This window comes from Giraffa tippelskirchi, chromosome 5, assembly GCF_054371585.1.
Source record: "Giraffa tippelskirchi isolate mGirTip1 chromosome 5, T2T-mGirTip1v1.2.pri, whole genome shotgun sequence".
NCBI classification, from domain to species: domain Eukaryota; kingdom Metazoa; phylum Chordata; class Mammalia; order Artiodactyla; family Giraffidae; genus Giraffa; species Giraffa tippelskirchi.
In genome coordinates, this window is record NC_137279.1 from 55,004,121 (window position 1) to 55,029,256 (window position 25,136).

The 25,136-nt window shown below is 39.1% G+C and overlaps 1 protein-coding gene across 7 annotated transcripts; it reads left to right on the forward strand.

Annotated features, from left to right (window-relative positions):
• BPNT1 (3'(2'), 5'-bisphosphate nucleotidase 1) lies at nt 1–23,544 on the forward strand. Of its 7 annotated transcripts, none has more exons than XM_081491977.1 (10): nt 1–128; nt 5,987–6,114; nt 9,192–9,296; nt 9,995–10,102; nt 11,507–11,555; nt 13,741–13,832; nt 14,833–14,877; nt 18,102–18,299; nt 21,020–21,125; nt 22,949–23,544. In XM_081491977.1, the coding sequence occupies exons 2-10, from the start codon at nt 5,995–5,997 to the stop codon at nt 23,095–23,097; spliced, it is 972 nt and encodes a 323-aa protein (XP_081348103.1). In that variant the 5' UTR covers nt 1–128; nt 5,987–5,994; the 3' UTR covers nt 23,098–23,544. The 7 variants fall into 7 exon arrangements, with proteins under 7 accessions (XP_081348103.1, XP_081348105.1, XP_081348107.1 ...); XM_081491975.1 differs by lacking the exon at nt 1–128 and adding an exon at nt 2,391–2,463; XM_081491979.1 differs by lacking the exon at nt 14,833–14,877.
• Nucleotides 23,545–25,136: the final 1,592 nt, after the last annotated feature.

The window sequence follows — 25,136 nt, forward strand, 5'->3', positions numbered from 1 at the left end:
GCTCGGCATCTACTGTTAACCGGGAGGGTGAACGCTGTACGGGACGCTCCCTGGGACCTGGTGCCTGATAACGCTTTTTTGGTGACCCCTGGAGGGTGTTTCGTCTGACTTGGCCCCAGCTTGTAACCGTAAGTAATTTTCTCCCCTTCGGGTCAGCGCAAGGGCCTTAAGCAGATCTGAGTAGAATATTCGTCCTCTTAACTCAACCCCTCTGCACAGATACGAAGAGATTCAAGGGATTTATGTAAAACAATAATAATAATAAAAATTACGTGAATCAGGGTGCCTTTCCAGATTCTTCAACTTCGGACCTAGATTCCTGAGTGTCAGTATTTTGACTGTTTATCCATGCTATTATTTTCATGCCCCTGGGTCTTTTTATGGCTCTATATTGTTGAAATAACAAGGCAAACCTGGACGGTGTTCTTTAGTACACTCAAATGTAGAGACTGTCTTACTATGCCTGTCTTACAAATGAACAATCATTTCTCATTGGTTTAGATTGCATTTCTTTCATAATTAGTGAAGCTGAGGGTTTCCTGGTGGCTCAGATGGTAAAGAATCCACCTGCAATGCAAGAGACTTTGGTTTGATCCATTGGTGGGGAAGATCCCCTGGAGGAAGAAATGACAACCCACTCCAGTATTCTTGCCTGGAAATCGCGAGGATAGAGGAGACTGGTGGGTTACAGCCCATGGGGTCACAAAGAGTTGGACATGACTGGGGACTAACATTTGAACATGTCAGGATTTAATGGCTTTTACTTTTATTTTTCTAAGAATTGCCTATTATTGGTGTCATTTACCCACATCTTTTGCATATTGATATATATAAGCCCTTTAACAAAAATTAGCTCATTTGTCTAGTATGTAATACAAGATTTTTTTCTCATTCTGTCACTCATCTGTTTGTTTATGGTATTTTGGTTATATAAACGTTTTAATTTTTATTTATCAATAAATAAAACCTGATTTTATTTATCAGTCAGATTTATCTATTTATTCTATAATGGATCCTTGGTTTTAGTCATGTTTAAAAGTCCTTTTCCAAATTTATAAAACATTTCACTCATGTTTTATTATACTTTTATGTTTTCATTGTTTACTCTTAAAATCATGCTTTGGTCTAGAATATACATGGCTATAAAGAGTGAAAAAAGATTCCAACATTTTTTTTAGAAGATTAGCAATTAACGATGTTTTGTGCAATTAACTTTCCTCCATGATTTAAATTACAACCTTTAGTGTATTTGGATCTAACTCTGGATTTGATGCCATTAATTTGTCTCTCAAATTCTGCCCAGGGCTAAACTTTTAATTACTATAATTTTATATCATATCCTGTTTTGATAACTAGTGAGGAGAGTATCTCTGCCCATTGCTTATTTTTTTTTTTTTTTAGAATTTGCTCTGTTACCGTCAGGTTTCAAAAGAGAAATGATCTTAGTATTTTGATTTGATTGGAAATTCATCATGTGTTTTAAGTTCCTAATCCTCAAATGTTCACCACATTTATATTGAATTCAAGATGCCACTCCCAGGCTATGGGAAGGAATGAATCATTTGATTTCTGTTATTTATGTCCTTCTGAACGAGCCATGTTGGCAACTATAAAGATTTCTTAAATGGTAGGAGGTTAGGTTGATTGCCTTAAATGTCATACAATTTTTTTTCCTGCTCTAAGCCTCAAGCCCAGAATGTTGTGAAAAAGACCCTGAACTGTGTGTGATTCGTGGTCATACCGGTTATCATTTTATATCCTCAGGCAAAATAACGTCGCAGAAGCTATAGGAATTTTTTGCCCTTAACGCTGTCATAATGTTCCTGCAGGATAGTCAGTAATGAGAACAGTCATCGTAGTAATGATTAGCCAGCATTACTTAGAGCTTACCTCGTGCCAGGACTGATTTAATGTTTATACTGACTCTATGTTACAATATTATTGTTAGTTCCATATTACCACTTGAGGCACAGAGAATTTAAGTGGCTTTCCCAAGGTCACACAGCTAATGTGTGCCAGAGCCGGGAATTGAGCACAGGAGGTAGGCTCCAGTGCCTGTGTCTTTAACCCCTGTTGTTGTGTTGTTGAGTCACTAAGTCATGTCTGACTCTTTGTGATCCCATGGACCGCAGCATGCCAGGCTTCCCTGTCTATCACCAACTCCCGGAGCTTGTTCAAACTCATGTCTGTTGAGTCAGTGATGCCATCCAGCCATCTCATCCTCTGTTGCCCCTTTCTTCTCCTGCTCTCAATCTTTCCCAGTATCAGAGTCTCTAATTCCTGTACTGTTTTGGAGTGAGCTTTCAGAGAGACATGCTCACAAAAGATAGTGTTTTAGGACCCAGAGGTGTAAAACTGATAGAGAAGGAAGTACAGTGGATGTAATGAACGGTTGTAAGGAAGTGAAGAACTTGCAGAAGGAGCTTTTTGGCCTTGCTTTGCCTTCATCTTTGCCATCAGCAGGTAATTCTCATTTGGGGTGTGGGAGGGCACTTATCCTATCTGTAATAGAAAGGTCTTTTACAGGTTTTGCAATAATATGATTAGCTATATTTTCTTTACACAAAGAGCTAAAACTCTGTTCATTTATTTAAAAAATACTTAAGAAAATTACTAGGGCTTGGGGATAGCCTAATATTTTATCAGTAGTTTAGTTTGAATCAAAGAAGTACTTCAGAGAAAATAGTAAAAATATTCTCTCCTTTGCTAACTAAAAGTGATTTGCAAGATCTCTTTATAAATCATTGTGCTTTACATCAAACCTGATTTTTTACATTCTTACAAAACTGGTATTTGTTTTAAAGGGTGATTCATAAGTATGGTGCACATTTTCTGAGGATTGTAGTAGGAAGACAAAGCCTAAAGCTGTTCTTTAGAAGAAAATACTGTGGCCTTGGCAAGCAGAAAAGGAAGTGGTTTTAGTCATATATGAAGCTTGCCAAGGCTGGGATGGTTACTGAACTTGTTCAAAGGTAAATGATATCTGTGAAAAGTTAGAACACTATACAGTGTGGGAAAATGATCTGCCTTTCACAGATGGCATTGTATAAAACATCAGGACTGGAAGAGCTCACCAGCATATTAAAATATCCTTAGTGGTTAAGACACCTGGGGAGTAGAGATCTGCTACCTAAAGACTACTTTTTCCAGCACAGAAAAAACCAGTTCCATGGCTGGTCATGGATATAAGAGAGTAGAGATAGAGCAACGGAAGTGTTTGCTAAATCATTTCTCCTGTTTTCTGAGTTATTGCTGAAGTATTAATAGTAATCATTGTAAAGAGTTTTTCCACATTAGTGCTTAGTATGCCAAGAAAATGAATCTAACCTGATTATAATGTAATAAGATAAACAGGATTCAGATACATAGAAACCCATTTTGTTTTTATCTTAGCTCCAGACAATTTCTATGTGTTCAGATACATAGAAACCCATTTTATTTTTATCTTAGTTCCATACTGGTCCCAGTATGATATTCATTACATCAACTTCAGTTGTCTTCCTTCTGAGGGGTTTCAGCTATTTCACATGTTTATTGTCTCAATTATGTTCATAATCCCTGTGAACAGAATGTGAATGATAGAAAAAAAGATGTCAAGAGGTTAAAAAGTGCATCAAATTAAATACGCGGTCAGAAATTGGTGGAAAAAATTATGGCTATTGCTGAATTGAGGTTAATAATGTCCTTTCTATTCTGTGTTGTGTTCCCTTATTGCATTGAAATCATGATGACTTGATTTGGTCAGAAGTGGGAGAGTTTTTGTCACAGATTGGTTCCCCCTAGGCCCAAAATACAAGACAAAATACAAGGATTGAGCACAAGAGGTTTATTAGGGCGTGTTCTCAGGATTCCTCATGGGAAGTGTGAAGGAACTAGGAATGAACGGTAGGCAGTGGGGGTGGGAAGTTGGGTCGTGATGCAGCCCCAGCTAAGGCTCAGCCCACCCAGTGGGCATTTGGAAGCTAGGATGGCCCATTGGAATTGGGGCAGCAGCCCAATTGGAGTGAGCAGTGGCCTTTACGTCTGCCTGTTGACCAGTTTCAGGTGAAATGACCCTTCTCAGATAAATTCCCAAAGAAAGGTGGCAGCTAAAGGCCATCTGTTGACAGTCCTTTCAGCAAATGGGGAAGTAAGCGATTCAGTCTCAAAGGGGACGTGAGTGGTGTATTTCAGCATCAAACTGTCAGTAAGAATATACAGAAGAAAGTGTGTATATATGTATAACTGTATCACTTTGCTCTATAGCAGAAATTAATACAACATTGTCAATCAACTATACTTCAATTTTTAAAAGTCAGTAGGATTGCTGTATTTGAATCTGTATTTTCAAAGAGGGATATACTCCATCCTGGTGGTGGTGGTATAGTTGCTAAGTCATGTCCGACTCTTGTGACCCCATGGACTGTAGCCTGTCAGGCTCCTCGGTCCATGGGATTCTCCAGGCAAGAATACCGGAATGGGTTGCCATTTCCTTCTCCAAAGGATCTTCCCGACCCAGGGATCGAACCCTGATCTCCTGCATTGCAGGCAGGCAGACTCTTTACCGACTGAGCCACAAGGGAAGTCCCATACTTGATCCTAAAGACTGTTTTTCCATATTTTTTGTTGGGCCAGGGGCTACATGACACTCCTCACTTTCCCAAATGATTGGTCTTCACTCCTATGACCATGCTGTTTATTCTATTTGGCTGCTGGTGAAGTGTTAGTTGCTCAGTCGTGTCTGACTCTTTTCGATCCCGTGGACTGTAGCCCACTAAGTTCCTCTGTCCGTGGAATTTTCCAGGCAAGGATACTGAAGTGGATTGCCATTCCCTTCTCCAGGGGATTTTCCCTACCCAGGGATTGAACCTGGGTCTCCTGCACTGCGGGCAGATTCTTTACCATCCTAGTCACCAGGGAAGCCCCTGGTGAGAATGGTAGTTAACAACCAGCGGGTTAAATTTTATTTAATGTCTAAAGGAATATTCATTGGGTTTCAGAAACGAAATGTAATCACATGCAATCCCTCCCCTTTTTAACTATTAATACTTCCCACATAAGGGCTTCCCAGTTGGCACAGTAGTAAAGAATCCGCCTGTCAATGCAGGAAATGCAGGAGACTTGAGTTCTATTCCTGGGTCGAGAAGATTCCTGGTAGGAAGTGGCAACCCACTCCGATATTTTGTGTGGAAAATTTCATGAACAGAGAAGCCTGACTGGCTACAGTCCATGGGGTCGCAAAGAGTTGGATACGACTAAACACACACACACACACTTCGCACGTACACACACATCCCTGATGCTATTCATCCCTCTCTTGGCATTACCTGTTCTATAGACGTTAGGTTACAGTATCTCACCCGCAGCCCAACAAAATATTAGCTCTCATTAGGGCAGTGGCACCCCACTCCAGTACTCTTGCCTGAAAAATCCCATGGACGGAGGAGCCTGGTAGGTTACAGTCCATGGGGTCGCTAAGAGTTGGACACGACTGAGCGACTTCACTTTCACTTTTACCTTTCATGCATTGAAGAAGGAAATGGCAGCCCACTCCAGTATTCTTGCCTGGAGAATCCCAGGGACAGAGGAGCCTGGTGGGCTGCCGTCTATGGGGTCACACAGAGTCGGACACGACTGAAGCGACTTAGCAGCAGCGGGGCACATAGTATATTTTTAGCCCCTGAACCACCTTTTAATTTATAGCATTTGCACATTACATCATATATCAAGCATTTCACATGCTCATAGGCCTGAACCAGTTACCTCTATGCCTCAAAATGTTCCACCTGCTGAGAAAAAGAATACTGCTGAGTTTATTGGGAGAGCTGATGGTGAAATGGAGCCTTTTCTCAAGTCTCTTTCAGTAGATGTTTATTAGAGAATCTACACAGTTAATTGAAGCATCCCAAGGAAGAGCTCAATATCTGTGTGTTGAATTGAATTCAGGTAAATGAAACCAGCAGCTGGTTTTGGAAGTAACAGAACATTTCTCTTGATTTCCCTTTAGGGCCCATCATGGCGTCCAGTCCCACTGTGTTGATGCGGTTGGTGGCTTCAGCATATTCTATTGCTCAAAAGGCAGGAACGATAGTCAGGCGTGTTATCGCCGAAGGAGACCTGGGTATCATTGAGAAGGTACTGAAAGTCTCATCTCATTTCATACCAGCTCCATTATTGTTCCTTGAGGTTTAGGTAAAAGGATGTACTAATCTAGCCACACTAATAGTTTAAGTAGTTAGTGGCTTCCTTATGGAGACTGCAAGACCCTTAGTTCAAATGGGTTTCATTTCTGCTCTGAAAAGGACTCCAGACTTCCTACATCCAAAGCTTTTATTCCAGAGCACTGGAACCAAGCTTCATATCCTGAAGTAATCTACTTCAGGCAGAGTGGTGCTGTCCTTAGTGAACTTGACATGTTTGGTCAAATCTGGCATTTAAATAAATATCCCTTATCTTCAAAGCTTTAGATTTTTTTTTTTCTTCATGGAAAAGAAACCTAAAGCAAAGTTTTTCTTTCTAGTATGATAACTAAAAACTTGGGTAAATTATCAGAAAGATAGTTTAGAGTGGTAGTTGATTCTTAAAAGAAGTCCCACCCTGCATGTGTTCTAGTTTAAAACATAATTTCTTCCACAGGATTTGTTATTTCACATTACAAATTTGACTTCTTGTCATAAACTTTAGGAAAGATTGTATTGTAGTTTTACTGAAGTGGGAAAATTTTAGGATATGATAAACATTTTGATGGCTTGAAATAGGGATGTAGTTTAAAAACTCCTTTATAAGTCAAGCCTCTACTTAAGGCTACTTGTATAAAATAATAAGGACCTTATATACAAGTAAAAAAAAAAAAGACTTAGAAATAAGTTCCTGTGAACTAATTATAAGATTTTTAGCATAAATAAGTCTCATTTCTTTTTTTGATAGATTTATGGGCTTAGTAGTACAGGAAAGAGATATATAGGGTATTTTGATCTTAAAGTCAAAATTGATTTTGAATCAACCTTTTAAAAAAATGTTATAGTCCCTCATTTTCCATTTTCAGAAAGTACTCAAGTTTTTTATAATATATAAATGACATCTTCCATCCCTCACCCTGAACCTCAGTTGGTGTACTCGTAACTCAGTGAACAATGTCAGGGTTATCCCGCAATATTTTTCATTATTCACTTTCAACCTGGAAAAGGGTCATTGGTGACAGGTCAGAGGATTCTGCTCTTGACTGTCTTTCTCTCTTTAGCCATTAACTTAAATACAGTATAGAAAATTTATTGAACGCATCTTTCCCGAAGTATTGTTGAAGAGGAGACTAAAAAAAAGGATGTTGATCAAATTTGTCAATAAAAATGAAGCTGGGAGGGCTAGTTAATGTATTGGATCACAGAATAAGTATTCAAAATAGTTGCCAACTCTGAGAAAGATGGGCCAAATTCAACAAGATATTACAATAGGAATAATTATAGAGTCCCATATTCTGTGTTCAAGTACTTAGGAGTGCATCTGATTCAAATTTGTTTGAAAAAGAGGTTTTAGTTGATCACGTACATGCTCAATGACAGACTAACAGTGTAAAGCAGCTACTTTAGAAGGCTACTGATCTTACTATCTTTTCTTTCTTATCGTTTTCTCTATTATGAAACATAGGAAATGGAAAAAATTAGCAAAAACTACAAAATCATCTACCAGGCCACCACTGCCAATATTTGGGATCGTATTTTTGCATAGTTTTCCCTTAGCATCACTTATTTTGTTTAAATTTATTTTCTGTTGTGATTATATTAGATGGGCCACTTTGTAGTATATAGCTAAAAAGTAATAGAAATACAGTGTTCAACTTAGAAAAAGAGATAATAGGGACTTCCTTGGTGATACAGCGGCCAGGACTCTGCACTTCCAATACAGGGGGCATGGGTTTGATTCTTGGTCGAGAAACTAGATCCCATATGCTGCAGCTAAGGGTTAGCTTGCCATAGCTAAAAGAATTTACATGCTGCAACAAAGATCAAAGATCCTACGTGCTGCAGCTAAGACCTGGCACAGCCAAATAAATAAATACATATTTTTTAAAAAAGAAAGAAAGGAAAAAAGATAATAACTTCACTGTCCTCTCTGCTGGTCAGATTCTCTTAGTACTTTATATCCACTTATTGACACCTCATTTTAAAAGAGACAGGACAAAATCAGATTTGTCACACAAATATCCAGAATGGTGAGGTCTGGCACTGTGTCAGTAGAAAGAGCAGGCAATGTCTTACCTAGCAAGTATTTGGGATAGCTTTCCTCATAGAGTTGAATGACTGTCATTGTGTGTTTTCCTCTGAAGCAGTGGTCTCTAAACTTGACTGCTAAGTGAGTAATCTTCAATTTCAACAAACCTTTCTAGTAGTTTCATTCCACAGATATTTACAGAGCACCTACTATGTGCCAGGCACAGTTCTTTAGGAAATAGAACAAAGTTCTCTGCCTTTGCAACACTGTATTCTAGCAGAATTGTTCTTTGCATTGAGATAAGCAGCAAACTTCAGTGTGGCAGAAAAAAATTTGATTTTCACAATCCTTATCTCATTACAAAGTATTACAAAAGTTATTCCTGTTGAAGATAACCTGTAAATCCACCTAAACAGGCATGTATAAATTGTGACATATCCTAACTGGTTGAAAACAAGATAACAAAGTGGTCACTGTTTCACAAGTGTGATTTTATGACATGTGGATTGAGTTGAATGCCATAGGTGAGTTAGGTAGTAAATATTACTGCTGTTCACTTTCATATTTTTTAATGGTTTAAAAATAAGAATTTTGAAATAAGAACTATTCATTCTGAGGACTTCTTGAATTATTAGAATTAGGATTAGTAAGTGAAATTTATAGAAGAATCCATATCAGAAATACTGTTAACTGCCTTGAAAAATGTATAAATTTCCTGTCTGTCAACCTGCTTGAGCAAAAGACTAATGTAGAAATCTGATAAAAGGAATTTGTGAGCAGGAGCAGAAAATGGTCTAAATAATTTAAAAGCTCCTTTCCAAACTTTTAGCCACTAGAAGTCCCATGAGGAAAACCAAGCCAAGAAACTAGCTGACTCATACGATGTTAAGCTCCATCAGTCTTAAAACAGACTGTAATTTAAATGGATATACATAATCACATGAGACATCAAAGAACAACTTATTTTTTATTAGTTCTGCTAAAATGTACTTTCTTTGTTGCAGACCTGTGCAACAGACCTGCAGACCAAGGCTGACCGATTAGTTCAAGTGAGCATATGTTCTTCATTGGCACGGAAGTTCCCCAAACTAACAATTATAGGGGAAGAGGTAAGACTTGTCAGGGATACCATGTTTTTTTTTTTTATCCCTGTTTACCATATGGATTTGTAATTGTCACTTTTTATACACTACTTTTATGATTGCAAGCACTATATTTTTGTGTTTTAACATGACAATAACTGTGATGTTCCTTGGACTTTCAGGAAATGTCTGCTTTTAATATTTTGGTCTATTTCTAGACCAGATGTCCCAGTTCTTGACCATAGATAATATGGTTACAGCTGTGACATTCAGCATACAAAGTATAAGATGAGCAGAATTCTCCAACTCTGAAATAAAATGAGTTTTGTTCTTCCTGTTTTTTTGGTGTGTTTTTTTTTCAATTAACACTTGCCTATTTATTCAAAGACTAACACTGTGAAGGTGAAGGAATTGACATCTCATATATTTGAGAGTAAGACATAGCTGATATCAGAGCCACTTGTGTAAATAAGTGTGTAATACTAAAACATTCTTTTGTTTTTAATCCTTGTTCAGGATAATGAAGTTGGGACCCTTTGTAATCAGCTTTGATGAGCCACATGTGATTTGTTTTTGCAGTTTTATTCAGTTAGCTTTAAAAGCTCTAAATAGAAATGGTAAACAGAACTAGTGAAAACTATGATGCTACATTACTTGTTACTGAGATAGAGGGTATTCTGTAAACAGGAAATAGCTTTGGTCATCACCAGTATTCCCTGCTTTAGGATCTGCCTCCTGAAGACGTGGATCAAGAGCTGATTGAAGATGGTCAGTGGGAGGAGATACTGAAGCAGCCGTGCCCATCACAGTACAGTGCTATCAAGGAGGAAGATGTATGACCCATGACCCATACTATTACTTACCTCTCTATTAATCTTCTGTTTTTGCTGTAGTAAAGGAAATAAACTCTGCCATCATAATAAAAAGTTGGTAGTTACAAAACACAGGGCAACCAGGGACCCGAAATCTTTTAGAGCCAGCATAGAAATGTCTGGCAACCATATGGGATGTCTCACCTGTTAACTTTGAGTTCCTTTTCTCATTCTGTTGATTTCCCCTTCACTCTAAAACTGTTACTAAAAATACTTTTGGGGGAATTCCCTGGTGGTCCAGTGGTTAGGGGCTCAGTGCCCTCACTGCCGGGGCCCAGGTTCAATCCCTGGTCAGAGAACTGAGATACCACAGGCTGCATGGTATGGCCAATAATGATGATGATGATAATGATAATACTTTTAGGGGGAAAATCTAATTTGTTATTTAGTAGATTTGATAGTAAAACTTTTCATGGGTAATTGGAACTGGAAAGTGATGAAATGGATCACTGCTTTATATTTTTGGAAGGCCATAAAAATTATCCCCCTTGCTTTTTATAGTTGCTTAAATTAAATCTGTGACTTCAAATAGCTTTCATACTTCTTTAATTTTCACGTTTTAGTTTATTTAACACACATTCGTTGAGCACATACTCTGAGTAAGGTGCGTTGTTCTGTGATATGGGGTATCAAAAGAAAAGACATGGTGTCTTCCATTAGAAATATGCCCTCATAAATTCACATCAAGTGTTGTAATTCTAGTGGTTCATGACTGCGTATCCTGAATCATATTAAAAGTCCTAAGAAGAGAGGATTTCTTGTCTATTCTATTTCAGTCTTATAAACAAGTCATTTTTCTTGGTCATATATGCACTGTATCCTTAAGATAGTCAAACTGTCATTATTTTTCCTGAATGAGCATTTATATATAAAAATGAGTAGCATCCACACAGCACATTTTTGGTGCCACTTTAAAGTTTTCCTTGTGTCACGATCTGGAGCTCAGCATGTTCATGGCAATGTGTTGTAGTTGTTTAGGTGACAATAAACTTTTACCACTTCAGCATTTTATTTTAAAAAATTTTATTGAAGTACAGTTGATTTATAGTGTTATGTATCTTTTATTACAAAATACGTTTTTACTATTTTTCTTTGATTATTACAAAACTGATGACATTGGCTTAAGCCTCCCATAATTTCGGAAATGAAAAAGATAGTTTTTAGTTCATCTATTTAAATCAACTTCTTTTTTAATTTCTGTTTTTTTTGGCTGCCCTGTGAGGCTAGCAGGATCTTAGTTCCCCAACCAGCAATCAAACCTGGACCCAAGGCATTGGAAGTGAGGAGTCCTAACCACTGGACCACCAGGGAATTTCCAATTTGTTAAATTTTATATGCTTAATTTGGACATCTCCTCTTCTTTAGCTTGTGGTCTGGGTTGATCCTCTGGATGGTACCAAGGAATATACCGAAGGTTAGTATCTCTTTTGTATTTGTCTTTTGTATCTGTATTTGGCAGCAATAGGACTAGTATATGACATCCAGTTCAAATACCAATCCCCCCAATACTCCACCAGTCCTACAACCTGAAGGTCCCCTACACAAGAATAACTGACATTAAACCAGTGTAACTAAAGAGACTGTACTGAACCCCCAACTTTATTAGGTAGAAAAACAAGAGCGTTGCTATACTGCTTTGCTCTGCCCACATCCCATGGTGCACATGCCTCAGTCCCTTCCTCTGAGAACTGCTGTCTCACTTCACAGCATCACCTCTAAAGATGGGTTTTGAAACATAGTGCAATATTTCTCCCTCCTGAAATTATCTAAGATGAGCAGACTAAGAAAGCAGCAAATTAAATAAAGTTGGCAACATTGAAGTGAAATGGACCAGGCTCAGAGCCAGACTGGTAGATTTTAGGAGCACAGCATAAGCTTAGATTCTTATTTTTGAAAGAAAGATTAGCATAGGTTTTCTTACATTGGTTCTCAGCTTCATGGTTTAAAAAAAGAAAATGTCTCATAATTCCTAGAAAAAAACTTTTTCACTGTCCTTGGATGAGACACATCTACAAGTGAATTCCGTAGTGTGTATGTGTGTTTGTGCGGAAAATGTCTCTATAATCCATTAAGAAATAGGAGAGCTCTAGACAAGTTTAAAACTGCTCTAAGTGATGAAAACATGCAACTTATCATGGCATTCCCCTGCACCATATCCCTGGTTGATTCCACTTCAGAGCAGTTGAGAATGGGATGTAAATTCCTCTATATCCTGATACCCAAATGCCCCAAGCATGTGTCTTTCCCACTTGTGTGTCAGGGTTGACAAATGATAAATATTTATTGAACTGAATGGAATTCATTTCTCCTCCCCTACCCTTTGGAAGCGGGCTTCCCTTGTGGTTCAGCTGGTAAACAATCTGCCTGCAATGCAGGAGACCTGGGTTCAATCCCTGGTTTGGGAAGATCCCCTGGAGAAGAGAATGGCTACCCACTCTAGTATTCTGGCCTGGAGAATTCCATAAACTATATAGTCCATGGGGTCGCAAAGAGTCGGACACGACTGAGCGACTTTCACTTCACTTTTCAGGCAGTTTGAGTATGCTGCTGCTGCTAAGTCGCTTCAGTTGTGTCTGACTCTGTGTGACCCCATAGATGGCAGCCCATCAGGCTTCTCTGTCCCTGGGATTCTCCAGGCAAGAATACTGGAGTGGGTTGCCATTTCCTTCTCCAATGCATGCAGGCATGCTAAGTCGCTTCAGTCGTGTCTGACTCTGTGCGACCCTAAGGACAGCAGCCCACGAAGCTCCTCTGTCCACAGGATTCTCTAGGCAAGAATACTGGAGTGGGTTGCCATTTCCTTTTCCATAAGTGAGTATAAGAGCACCTAAACAACTGGTTCAGATCTCGGCCCCCCCCCCCACGTCCAGAAATTTTGATTCACTAGCTCTGCAATGGAGGCTAAGAATCTATATTGAAAAAATTGAGCCAGTTCATTCTAATGCCATCTTCCCTGGTGGCTGAGATAGTAAAGAATCTGGCTGCAATGCGGGAGACCTGGGTTTGATCCCTGAGTCAGGAAGATCCCCTGGAGAAGGGAATGGCAACCCGCTCCAGTATTCTTGCCTGGAGAATCCCATGGACAGAGGAGCCTGTAGGGCTACAGTCCATGGGGTCTCAGAGTCAGACACAATTGAGTAACTAGAACTTTCTTTCACTTTCATTCTGATGCTGCTTGTTAGTTCATCGTCCCCACTGTGAGAAATCTTAATTTAGAGGCTTTAAATGCAAATCTAGATGGTGATCCTGGAATCAAGAGTGATCTAGCAGGCAGAAGTGAGTCAGATGGTGATAGAGGGGGGCGCAGAGGAATCTAATGATGGCTGTGGAGTTATGGCTGATTTACTTAATTGGTTTACAGATTATTACTAATGAGACCACGTGTATCAATCAATTCAATTAAGTGGCCATAGTTCCTACTCCTGTCCCTGATCAGCGCTGTCTTATAATTTGTGTATTTTGCCAGAAGTAGGTTTAATCAAGGATGAATCACTGTAAATACCTTACCTTTATTGCAAAAATAACTTGGGAGCCATTGATGTGCTGCTGCTGAGTCATAATATGAGCTATGTAATTGATATCAGTTTTCTTCTTTTTAGGTCTTCTTGACAATGTAACAGTTCTTATTGGAATTGCTTATGAAGGAAAAGCCATAGCAGGAGTTATTAACCAGCCGTATTACAACTACCAGGTATTACTCTTAAATGATACCAAAATATTTTTTCAGATAAATAATTATGGTGTTCTATGATTCTTAATGCTATCTAATCTAGTGGTTTCTAGCTTGGTTGTACCTGCAGTCTGGGAGAACTTTTCAAAGTAAGGATTCCCAGGTCACACCCCAGATATACTGAGTCAGAACCTCTGGGGGTGATGATACCAGGAATGTGTATGTATTTATGTGACTATACACAGACACACTGTATGTGTTGCATATATTTTTTTACATATGCCTTATGATTCAAATCATAAGCAAAATTTTGGGAATTAACTGATATGGTTCTTGATTAGCTTGGTCATTGAGACACCTGATTTACATGTGGTGCTTGAAGCACATTGAAGAAATGAACCATTTCAACCAAGAAAAGAGGCTAGTCATGTTGTTTTGCAGGTAATGCCACATAATGCCTAAATTATGGTCAGCATTAAATAAATATGCTCTTGCACTGTTTCCTCTTATTTTGTCTCTCTAATCTGCTTTGACTTTCTACTATACTCTCAAGAAATTGTCTTCTGTAGAACAAGAGGCTAATGTACTTCCAAATCAGTAATATTACCATTAGATCACATGAAGTGTTAAAGGAAATTGTTGAAATAAAATACTTAAGGTATTTACATTAATGTAGCCTTGATAGATCTTTAGAGAAAAAAGTAACCAGACTGGGGACTATTACATATGAATCTCCAGTTTGAGTTAAGAGCAGGATTTCTACTTCTCAGATAACTTTGGGTTATTCCTACCATGTATATGATTATAACTTTTTTAGTTATAATCATGTGCTTCTTAAGAGTGTCATGTAAACTTTAAACTAAGCTAATACTGTTACTTAAAAGAGGGGCATTTAATTCATAGATAATATTGCAGTGCATGACACATTTTTTCAAAAAAAAAAGGTTTAAGTGCTTTGGAGTTACTAAAAATTTGCATCATTTCTTTCTGAGATTAGAATACTTGTATTCACTTTCCACAGAACAATGAAAATCAGAAGTCAAGGGAACCCAGGAATGACGCAAAGGTGAGAAAAATAGCTAGGCATTTGGCTCCACTGGTAGGTAGAAAGAGGTAGGCAGTTTGTGGTACCCCAGGCAGCCAGTGTCTATGCCATTTCCCAGCTCATTTTCCCCTGTTCTGCTTCTCTTCTTTGTTACCTGTCCCTTTACCACCTTTCCTTCTGTACACTCTCTTTCTCTTTGTCTTCCTTCTTGCTTGCTTATGCTTTAAAATTTGTTGCAACAAGGAGAAAAGTCGCTCAGTTTTGTTGGTAGTTTTCAAGGCTGAATGTTCAACTTAAAATCTTCATCATTTATCAAGAGCTTCCTGTGTACTGCCAGACTCAAGGATCTACATGCATTATCTCATTCTAATATGCACCATCATTCTTTAAGGACACCTTCATCCCCCTTCAAAAGATGAGGACACTGAGACAAATAACTTGCCCTGGTTGGTCACTGGCAGATCTGGGATCTAAACCACAGTGCACACTCTATACTGCTCTCTTAGTCACATAAAGGACTTTTCACAATTCAGACTGTATTATTGCTTCTAACAGATACTGAAGCTGGGAAGCACTCAAATTAAAAGAGCATGGCAGAACCTACTGTGTAGCCCAGGGAACTCGACTCGGTGCTCTGTGGTGACCTAAATGGGAAGGAAATCCAAAAGAGAGGGGATATATGTGTATATAGAGCTGATTCACTTTGCTGTATAGCAGAAACTTAACATTGTAAAGCAACTATCCTCTAATAAAAACTTTTTAAAAAAGAATTCTGAACAGGAAATAAAATTAAAAAAAAAAGAGAGCATGGCATAGTGCAAAGAAACCCAGTCAGTCTGAACATCAGAGCTAGCTCCTTAACCATTATGAATCTTACTTAATCTCATCAGTAAGATGAAAGTGTTAGCCTTTATTACACCCAGACAGTTCGTGTGGGGACTTTGAATGGGAGAGACAGTAAGAGAGGCTGAGAGATCAGGAGCTCAGAGGGAGGCTAGCTGGCTGCCTCATGGGGTTTGCATTTACCTTACCAGGGCACCAAGAGTCCAGGGTCCCATCCTCTTTGCCTTCATGTTTTTTTACACATGCGAGTTTTCTAGGGCCCAGAATACTCAATTCCCCTATTAAGTATGCTTCCTTTCTTTTTCAGAATGACTGGAGAGCTGAATTAATAAGTAGGGGTGTTTTTTTTAATGTTTTTATTTACTTTTTTTAAAAAATATTTTAATTTTTTGGCCACACAACATGTGGGATCTTAGTTCTCCAACCAGGGATCTAACCCACACCCCCTGCATTGGAAGCATGGATCTTGACCATTGGACCGCCAGGGAGGTCCCCATAAATAGGTTTCTTAAGAGTATGAATTTGGTCTCGGCAGTTGAGCTGAAGTGTAATGAGCACCCAGAGCCCATCAGTACTCTGAAAAGTCCAGCCTCTCCTATGGTGTAGACGCTAGAGCAAACAGGAGAAGCAGGTTCTTTGGTTCCTCTGTTGCCCCATTTGCAGAGTGCTCTCAGCACTTTCGAGGCCAACCTCCTTGCCTGTAAAGAACCACCTTGCCAGTGACACACCCCTCCCCCAGGCAGTCAGTCCATTTCCAGTGACTGATGATTGGACAGGTGTAAAGGCCTGGCATTTCATCCCAGCTTGGAATATGTTCTCCCCAGTTTGGTACAACCCTGAGGAGCCATTCGGGCTCCAGAGCTCCCCCTAGGGTTAGTTGAAGGTGTGGTCGTGTCTGCACGCAGCTCAGTTTGTCCCTCTGCCCACTCACGCCACCTCCCTTCCCTTCCACAGTGTGGATCCCAAGGGCACTCCTACATAAACACTCATCTTAACTCAGAGCCCGCTTCCTAGGGAATCCAACCCTGCAACACAAGCGTCTTTCACTATAACAGCACCCAGAGTACTGCTGTAATGTAAACAAGATGATGCGTGTGAAAGCATTTTGACAAGTGCACTGAGGTAGTCTAGTTCAGTGATGACAGATATTGGCTTTGAACACAGACAAGCCTCAGTTTGATTATGATCTCCCTAGAGTCCTTGGAGAAGGACATGGCAACCCACTCCAATATTCTTGCCTGGAAAATCCCATGGACAGAGGAGCCTGGTAGGCTACAGTCCATGGGGTTGCAAAGAGTCGGGCACGACTGAGCAACTTTACTATACTGTATACTATAGAGTCCTTGGTCAGGTTACTGAATGATTCCAAAACTCATTTTCTTCATCTGTAAAATAAGGATGATAATACCTGCTACATAGGACTGTTCTGAGGATTAAATGAGATAATACATGTAAAGCTCTCAGTATGGTACCTGGTGCATGTTTAGTATTCAGTAAAAATATACGTCTATATATCTACTCTATTGCTATAATGATATTTCAATGACTTTGTGTTAACCATTTTAGGCATCAGGTTTAGTTTCCTCGAAATACAGGTTATGTTTTTCTGTGCAAAGTCTATTGTTATAATAATGTGGTTGAAAATTCTTTGAGCTCTGCAAAGGAAAATACAGATTCTGGGATTGCATTGTCATTGTCATTTTACCACCATAATTGTCAGTAAAGTTTTTTAACCCTGACCCCATTATCCATGGCCACTTTTCAGTATTAGCCTCTTCAGTCACTTTGTCTCTATAGCAGCCAAATATATTATCACCCTTTCCTGTTCCCATAGTAATATGATCCTTGTTGTTCCTTGGACAATGAAAAGTAATCAATACATGGTATTTCATTTCCTGGGAATTTATGTACCTTTTACAAAACAGCTCTTTGCAAATACAATAATGAGGCTGCTAGATAATTCTAAGAGGATCAGGAATCAGTATGTGATACTGCCTTTCCTGAAGACTCCAGGCAATAGCCAGAAGTTTCTTTCCATACTTTAGAAATCCAGTTATTATTATTATTATTATTATTATTATTATTTTATTATTATTTTGGCTGTGCTGCATGTCTTGCAGGATCTCAGTTCCACAACAAGGTATAGAAACTGGACCACAACCATGAAACCTAGATCCTAGCCACTAAGCCACAAGGGAACTGCAAATTATTAACCAAAACAACAATGAGAATAATCAGTTGATCCTCTCAGGAACATTTCTTTGTCAGTGATACTATTTTGTACTTTATAACATTACCATTTTTTTTTAATCATGCTGCTCATATAACTAAATGTTCTATTTATAATGAACCTGTTTCTCTAAGTGATGACAAGCTTTCTGTTGTTTCATTTGTTTACACAGGCAGGACCAGATGCTGTGCTGGGGAGAACTATCTGGGGAGTTTTGGGTTTAGGTGCCTTCGGGTTTCAGCTGAAAGAAGTGCCTGCCGGCAAACACATCATCACAACTACCCGGTCCCATAACAGCCAGTTGGTTACAGACTGCATCACTGCTATGAACCCTGATGATGTGCTGAGAGTGGGAGGAGCAGGAAATAAGGTATGAAAATCCATCCATCATCTCTTCTGAAATGCAACTGAATCATTGAAAGAAATACCTGAGCTTTTACAAAATGTGAAATCAGAGTTTGGGAGAAGAGAAGAAAGATCGTTCTTTGCCCTTGAAGACACATTTCAGCAACATTTGATTTTTTTTTTAAATGTTGTGGTTCAAGTCTTTTTTAATCTAAGAGAGTTCAGTGATGATATAAGTCATTTGCATAAGACCCCATGCCTCTTGCCAGTCCTTATTTTCTCAAGGACCCTCTTGGGTTACTTCCTAGATCTTCTACAGACTAAGGATGGGCCTGCCTGCCCCTCCCTGGATGCCTCCCCCATTCATTCACCCTGGATGCCTCCCCCATTCATTCATCTAGGCCCACATCCTGAGAACATGGTGAAATGAAACATGGTTTGATCTGCATCCCTGATCTCCTCTCATCTGATTGCCCCTTGGTTATCATCATGATGATATCCTTCAGGCATCTCAAATTTAGCATCCCCAGTTGGAGCGCATCCTCTGTCTACCAGCATCCAGTTGTGTTCCACTCTCTACTTCCTGTCTGCTTAATGGCATCACCATTTTCCTAACTGTTCTAGCCAGACACCTGAAAGTCATCCTATCCTCCTTCCTTCCTCACATCCTATCAATCTGATCCTCTTACAGATCTTTTTAATTCTCCTCATCTATCTCAACTGCCAGTGCCCTAGTTGAAACCTATCATCGTCTCGCTTCCAAACTTTCCAGCAGCTTCGAAAGTGGTTCCCTGTTCAAGGCTATGTTCTCACAGTGCCACTAGAGCGATGAAAGCACATAACTGATCATGGCATTCCCCTGCACCACATCCCTGGGTGATTCCACTTCACAGCAGTTGAGAATGGGATGTAAATTCCTCTATATCCTGACACCCAAATGCCCCCAAGCATGTGTCTTTCCCACTTGTGTGTCAGGGGTGACAAATAATAAATATTTATTGAACTGAATGGGATTCACTTCTCATCACCTACCCTTTGGAAGCGGGCTTCCCTGGTGGTTTAGATGGTAAAGAATCTGCCTGCAGTGCAGGAGACCTGGGTTCAATCCCTGGGTTGGGAAGATCCCCTGGGGGAGGGCATGGCAACCCTCTCCAGTATTCTTGCCTGGAGAATCCCTGTAGACCGAGGAGCCTGGCAGACTACAGTCCATGGCAAAGAGTTGGACATGATGTGAGCGACTTTGTGAGCAACTAAGCACACACACCCTTTGGAAGCAATCATCAGCTATTGCTATATTTTCCAAAAGCATTTGCTTATAAGAGGGTGAAAATTGGAAGTAACAGTATTTTGAAAAAAAATTTTAAACATCTCAAAGTAAAAATATATTCCTGTTATTCCCTGAAATTTGATTTCTCTTTACTCCTACTTTTGTACCTACAAAACCCATTACCTCTTTTATTCCCAAGAGGTACCATTCCCCATTGGAACAAAGTCCCCATCCTGCACAACCCCCACCTTTTTTTCTTCTATGAAAACACTTTGTTGGGCAGTTCTTAACTTTTTTGCGTCAAGGACTCTTTGAAAACCTAACGAAAGTTACAGCTAGCCCCTCTTCTCTCAAAAAATATTCCTGGCATAGTTCTTGGCACATAATAAAGACTTGACACAGGTTTCTTCAAAGAAAGAGAAAGCTTTTACTCAGAAGTCTACAGCAAGGTTTAATGATTTGAAGGTGTTCTTGAATACGGTAATCCTAAAAAGAATAGCTGGTTACTTTGTGTTCACTGAGGTTCTCCTCATTCTACCGGGCTGGTCTTTTCATCTCAATATTTGCAGTCTGAATTTTACAGTACTAGTTATTTCACAGTGTAACCAAAAAATAAGCCAAGTGGCTAATGAGGGGCTGATAGCAAGTTTGTGTTTAGAGTCACACAGTTTCTATTGGCAACCTTATTTTTGTATGAATATTACAGGCGTTAGTAATATGACTCTTAAAATTCACAGTTTGGTAGCAGAAATAGTAACAGATACGATTCTAAAACACGGCTTCCCAGGTGGCTCGGTGGTAAAGAATCTACCTGCAATGCAGGACACGCAGGAGGTGCAGGCCCGTTCCTTGGGTTGGGAAGATCCCCTGGAAGAAGAAATGGCAACCCACTCCAGTATTCTTGCCTGGAAAATTTCATGGACAGAGGAGCCTGGCGGGTTGCAGTCCATGGAGTCAAAAAGAGTCAGACATGACTGAGCATACACACACACATGATTGCTAAACAAAGACATATGAAACTGCTTGTTGGTTTAGTCAGCCAACATCTATTAGAACTTATCACAACTGATACATTATTGCGCTGGTTGATATTTCTGTCTTCTTTACATAATGTCAAATTTTTACAAGATTAAAAAACTTTTTCTACAACAAATATATATTGTTTTCACAATAAAAAGAAAAACAAACAACATAAAAAAGAGAAAACTTTATTTTCCTAACTTGGAATATGAAGACTCTTCAGCTATCCTCCTTATAGCTTATTTGACCACTTGCCCCCCCCAGATCACTGTATAATTACCCATGTACTCTGTATGTTTCTTCACAACACTCATGTCATTTATACCTGCTGAAGGCTTTAACCTAAGTTGAGTCTGATTGAGGAATCGAAATGCTTGAGAAAAAAAACTAGCAGTTTCTCTTTATTGGTACCTCAGTCATTTCATGGTAAAGGGATTATTATGCTCTTAACCTTACAGATAATTCAGCTGATTGAAGGCAAAGCCTCTGCTTATGTATTTGCAAGTCCTGGATGCAAGAAGTGGGACACCTGTGCTCCAGAAGTCATTTTACATGCTGTCGGAGGTTAGTCCATTTTATTTGGGGGAATTACAGGTTTTATACAGTTTTCATATTATGCTGGGACATAATATTTCAGTAGTATTACTTGACCTAGACTCTTAAAATGTAGATGACAGAAGGAAAGTTAGAGATTATACAGTCCAACCCTTGCATTTTATAGGTAAGAAAGTAGATTTCCAGCAAATTCATTCTTTAGTTAGTTTCTCCTTTGGACCTTGATCTTCACATAGTTAACTTAATGCAGTCCTTATTAATTTATGGCTTTAATGCTTTTAGGGTTTTTTTCCCTTGAAAAGTAAAATATTTATTGTGAGTATCCTCACCTCAATTAGTTTCTTCTAAGCCAATATTGGTAAATGTCTCAGGGCTAGTGCTGAAGATCATAGACTTGGAATTTTTTTTCTGACTCCAAAAATACTACAAATATATACATAGCAACATGATTTTTCACATTCAGATAGACATCAGATCACATCTATATTGGGGCAGGGGGTGCCACAACGCATAGCTCGTGGGATGTTAGTTCCCCAACCAGGAATTGAATCCGGCCTCAGGCTTCCCTTGTGGCTCAGCTGGTAAAGAATCCACCTGCAATGAGGGAGACCTGGGTTCGATCCCTGGGTCGGGAAGATCTCCTGGAGAAAGGAAAGGCTACTGTCTCCAGGATTCTGGCCTGGAGAATGCCATGGACTATATAGTCCATGAGGTCGCAAAGAGTCGGACACAAATGAGTGACTTTCACTTTCACAGCAGTGAAAGCGGAGAGTCCTAACCCCTGGATTGCCAGGGAACTCCTGTGATCATATCGACTCTTAAACACTTGATTTTCAGTCTGTCATTTCTCCTAATACATTATAGCATCAATACATCATTAGCGCATTACATGACAGGGAAGTTAAATACATCACGATCCATTCTCATTCTCATTAGTGCTTCCCTGGTGGTCCAGTGGTTAAGACTCTGCACTGCCAGTACAAGGAATGCAGTTTCAGTCCCTGGTTGGAAAACTCAGATCGTACATCCTGCAACTGAGCCTACCTACTGCAATTACTGAGCCCATGCCTGACAACTGGAGAAGCCCCTGAGCTGCAGCAAAGACCCACTGCAGCTAAAAATACATTTTAAAACGGGGGAGGGGCTGGCAGGAGAAAATGCAGAAAACAAAAAAAAAGTTAAATGAAACTGTAATATGACACAGTTATATTTTATGAACATACTTCACTTAAACTCTCACCAAATAAAGTGTTACTGATAAATGGTAAAAAGAAGAAAATACTTTAGAAAGCAGGAATTGTGGGTGATGGAATATAATCAGTAGGAAAATAATCACTCCAGAAAAAGAAATTAATTGATACCAAGAAATATAAATTGAAAAATTCCTGTTTTGTAAACCAGATTTCTCTAGGGCATAGAACCAGTTGTTACCTGAATCTCACTCTTGTTTTTCAGAGGAATGTAAAAAGTTTCCCTACTCCCATTAGACATCCCTGATGGTCCTGTGGTTAACACTCTGCGCTTCCAATGTAGGGGGTGTAGGTTCAATCCCTGGTTGGGGAAATAAGATCGCACATGCTGCACAGTAAAGCAAAAAATAAATAAATAAATAAATAATTTTAATCAAGGAGGAAAAAATAATGACAGCCTTTAGTTAGTCTTAAATTGCAAGTGAAAATAACAGTTAACCTTTGTGGTCCCTCCTTATTTTCCTTATTTTATCCAGAATTCATTGTATATTATTACATAGGGAAGCAAGAAACACTTAGGAATAGCTAGAGACCTAATGATCTGATCAGTCATTGACACTGTGTTGATGTTTTTTTCCACAGGCAAGTTAACCGATATCCATGGAAATGCCCTTCAGTATAACAAGGAGGTGAAGCACATGAACTCTGCTGGAGTCCTGGCCACACTGAGGAATTATGACTACTATGCAAGTCGAGTTCCCCAGTCTGTTAAAAACGCACTTGTTCCTTGAAGGGAAATCTCGTCAGCTCAGCCAGGAGAAGGACTTGGTTCTCAAAAACAATACATTTTAAAACTAACTGAATGGAATTTGAGCTCCACTTTCACTTCATTGTTGATCACCGGTTTACATTTGATTACTTAGGAGTAGAAAATAGAATTTTTAAATGCCTTGATAAATCAATCACCCAGACCAATTTTGACATATGGAAAAACTGCAGAGTCACTCTGTGTCACGTCTCTTTTCCTCCTTTTATTTGGAGCAGTGAAAGAAAAGTTCATTTCCAATTGACTGTACTGATCCATTGTTGAATCAACATTCCTATTTTGTAAACCAGATTTCTCGAGGGCACAGAATCAGTTATTACCTGAATCTCATTCTTGTCTTTCAGTGTAATGTAAAAAGTTTCCCTACTCCCATCCTGAATACATTAAAATGACATTGTATATGTTGAAGAAACAGATTTTGGAGAATTGTTTCTTTATAACAAATTATTTACTTTTAGCTCTCTATTATTCACCAGCTTTTTTTGTCTAGAGTATTTGAAAATGATGTATTTTCTACTGTGGGCATTACTTTAATCTTACGGCATCATAATGCAACCTAACTGTGGAAAGTTAGGTAATTGACCCTATTCCTTCCAAAGGGAGATTATAATATATGCTGTTGAAATTATTTGAACATTCTGCCTAGGTTTTTATTTTTTAAGTCTCTGTCCCATGCTTTTAAATAAGTTTTCTGTTATCGGATTAAGCAATTGGTTTAAATTAATCATTCCCTAACCCACTACATGTCAAAATCACCTGGGAAGCTTTTCAGAAAATATGAATTCACAGCCTAGTGATTTTGATTCTTTGTTTTCATCCTGCATAAAAGTTTAATATGAGTGAAAATTTTACACTTAACTTTTTATTCCCAAAATAAGATCATTAACACATTTGAACAGGGTATGTCCATAGGATGATAATGATATTTGGCTTACCCTAACAGTTTTAACTGCATATTTCCAGTATTTCTTACAGAAACTAAATTTTTATTCACTGTTTTTTCACTTTAAATTTTACTGGAGTATAGTTGATTTACAATGTTGTATTAATTTTAGGTGTACCACAAAGCCGTTCAACTATACATATACATACATTGGGCTTCTCTGGTGTCTCAGATGGTAAAAAATCTGCCTGCAATGCAGGAAACCTCGATCTGTGGGTTGGGAAGATACCCTGGAGAAGGGAATGGCAACCCACTCCAGTATTCTTACCTAGAGAATTCCATGGACAGAGGAGCTTGGCGAGCTTCAGTCCATGGGGTACCAGAGTCGGACATGCACACACACACATACATACATAGATTCTTTTCCCATATAGGTTATTACAGAGTATAGAGTAGACTTCCCTGTGCTATAGAGTAGGTCCCTGTTGGTTATCTATCTTATATATAGTAGTGTGTGTATGTTAATTCCAAGATCCTAATTTGTAATATCCTTCCCACCCCATGTTTCCCCTTTGGTAATCATGTTCAGTTGAGTTCAGTCAAACTGAACTGAATGTCTATCGAGTTGGTGATGCCATCCAACCATCTAATCCTCTGTCACCCCCTTCTCCTCCTGCCTTCAATCTTTCCCAGCATCAGGATCTTTTCCAGTGAGTCAGTTCTTTGCATCAGGTGGCCAAAGTATTGGAGCTTAAGCTTCACCATTTGTCTTTCCAATGAATATTCAGGACTGATTTCCTTTAGCATTGACTGGTTTGATCTTGCAGTCCAAGGGGCTCTCAAGAGTCTTCTCCAACACCACAGTTCAAAAGCATCAATTCTTCGGCGCTCAGCTTTCTTTATAGTCCAACTCTCACACCCATACACAACTACTGGAAAAACCATAGCTTTGACTAGACGGACCTTTGTTGGCAAAGTGATGTCTCTGCTTTTTAATATGCCGCCTAGGTTGGTCATAGCTTTTCTTCCAAGAAGCGAGTGTCTTTTAATTTCATGACTGCACTCACCATCTGCAGTGATTTTGGAGCCCCCCAAAATAAAGTCTCTCACTGTTTCCATTA

What these genes read in the sequence shown, in the direction of transcription:
- BPNT1 (XM_081491977.1), top strand. Translation starts at nt 5,995, where the DNA reads ATGGCGTCCAGTCCCACTGTGTTGATGCGGTTGGTGGCTTCAGCATAT. An exon ending in TGGGAGGAGCAGGAAATAAG is followed by an intron (nt 18,300 to 21,019) that starts GTATGAAAATCC and finishes TTAACCTTACAG; the next exon opens with ATAATTCAGCTGATTGAAGG. An exon ending in CATTTTACATGCTGTCGGAG is followed by an intron (nt 21,126 to 22,948) that starts GTTAGTCCATTT and finishes TTTTTTCCACAG; the next exon opens with GCAAGTTAACCGATATCCAT.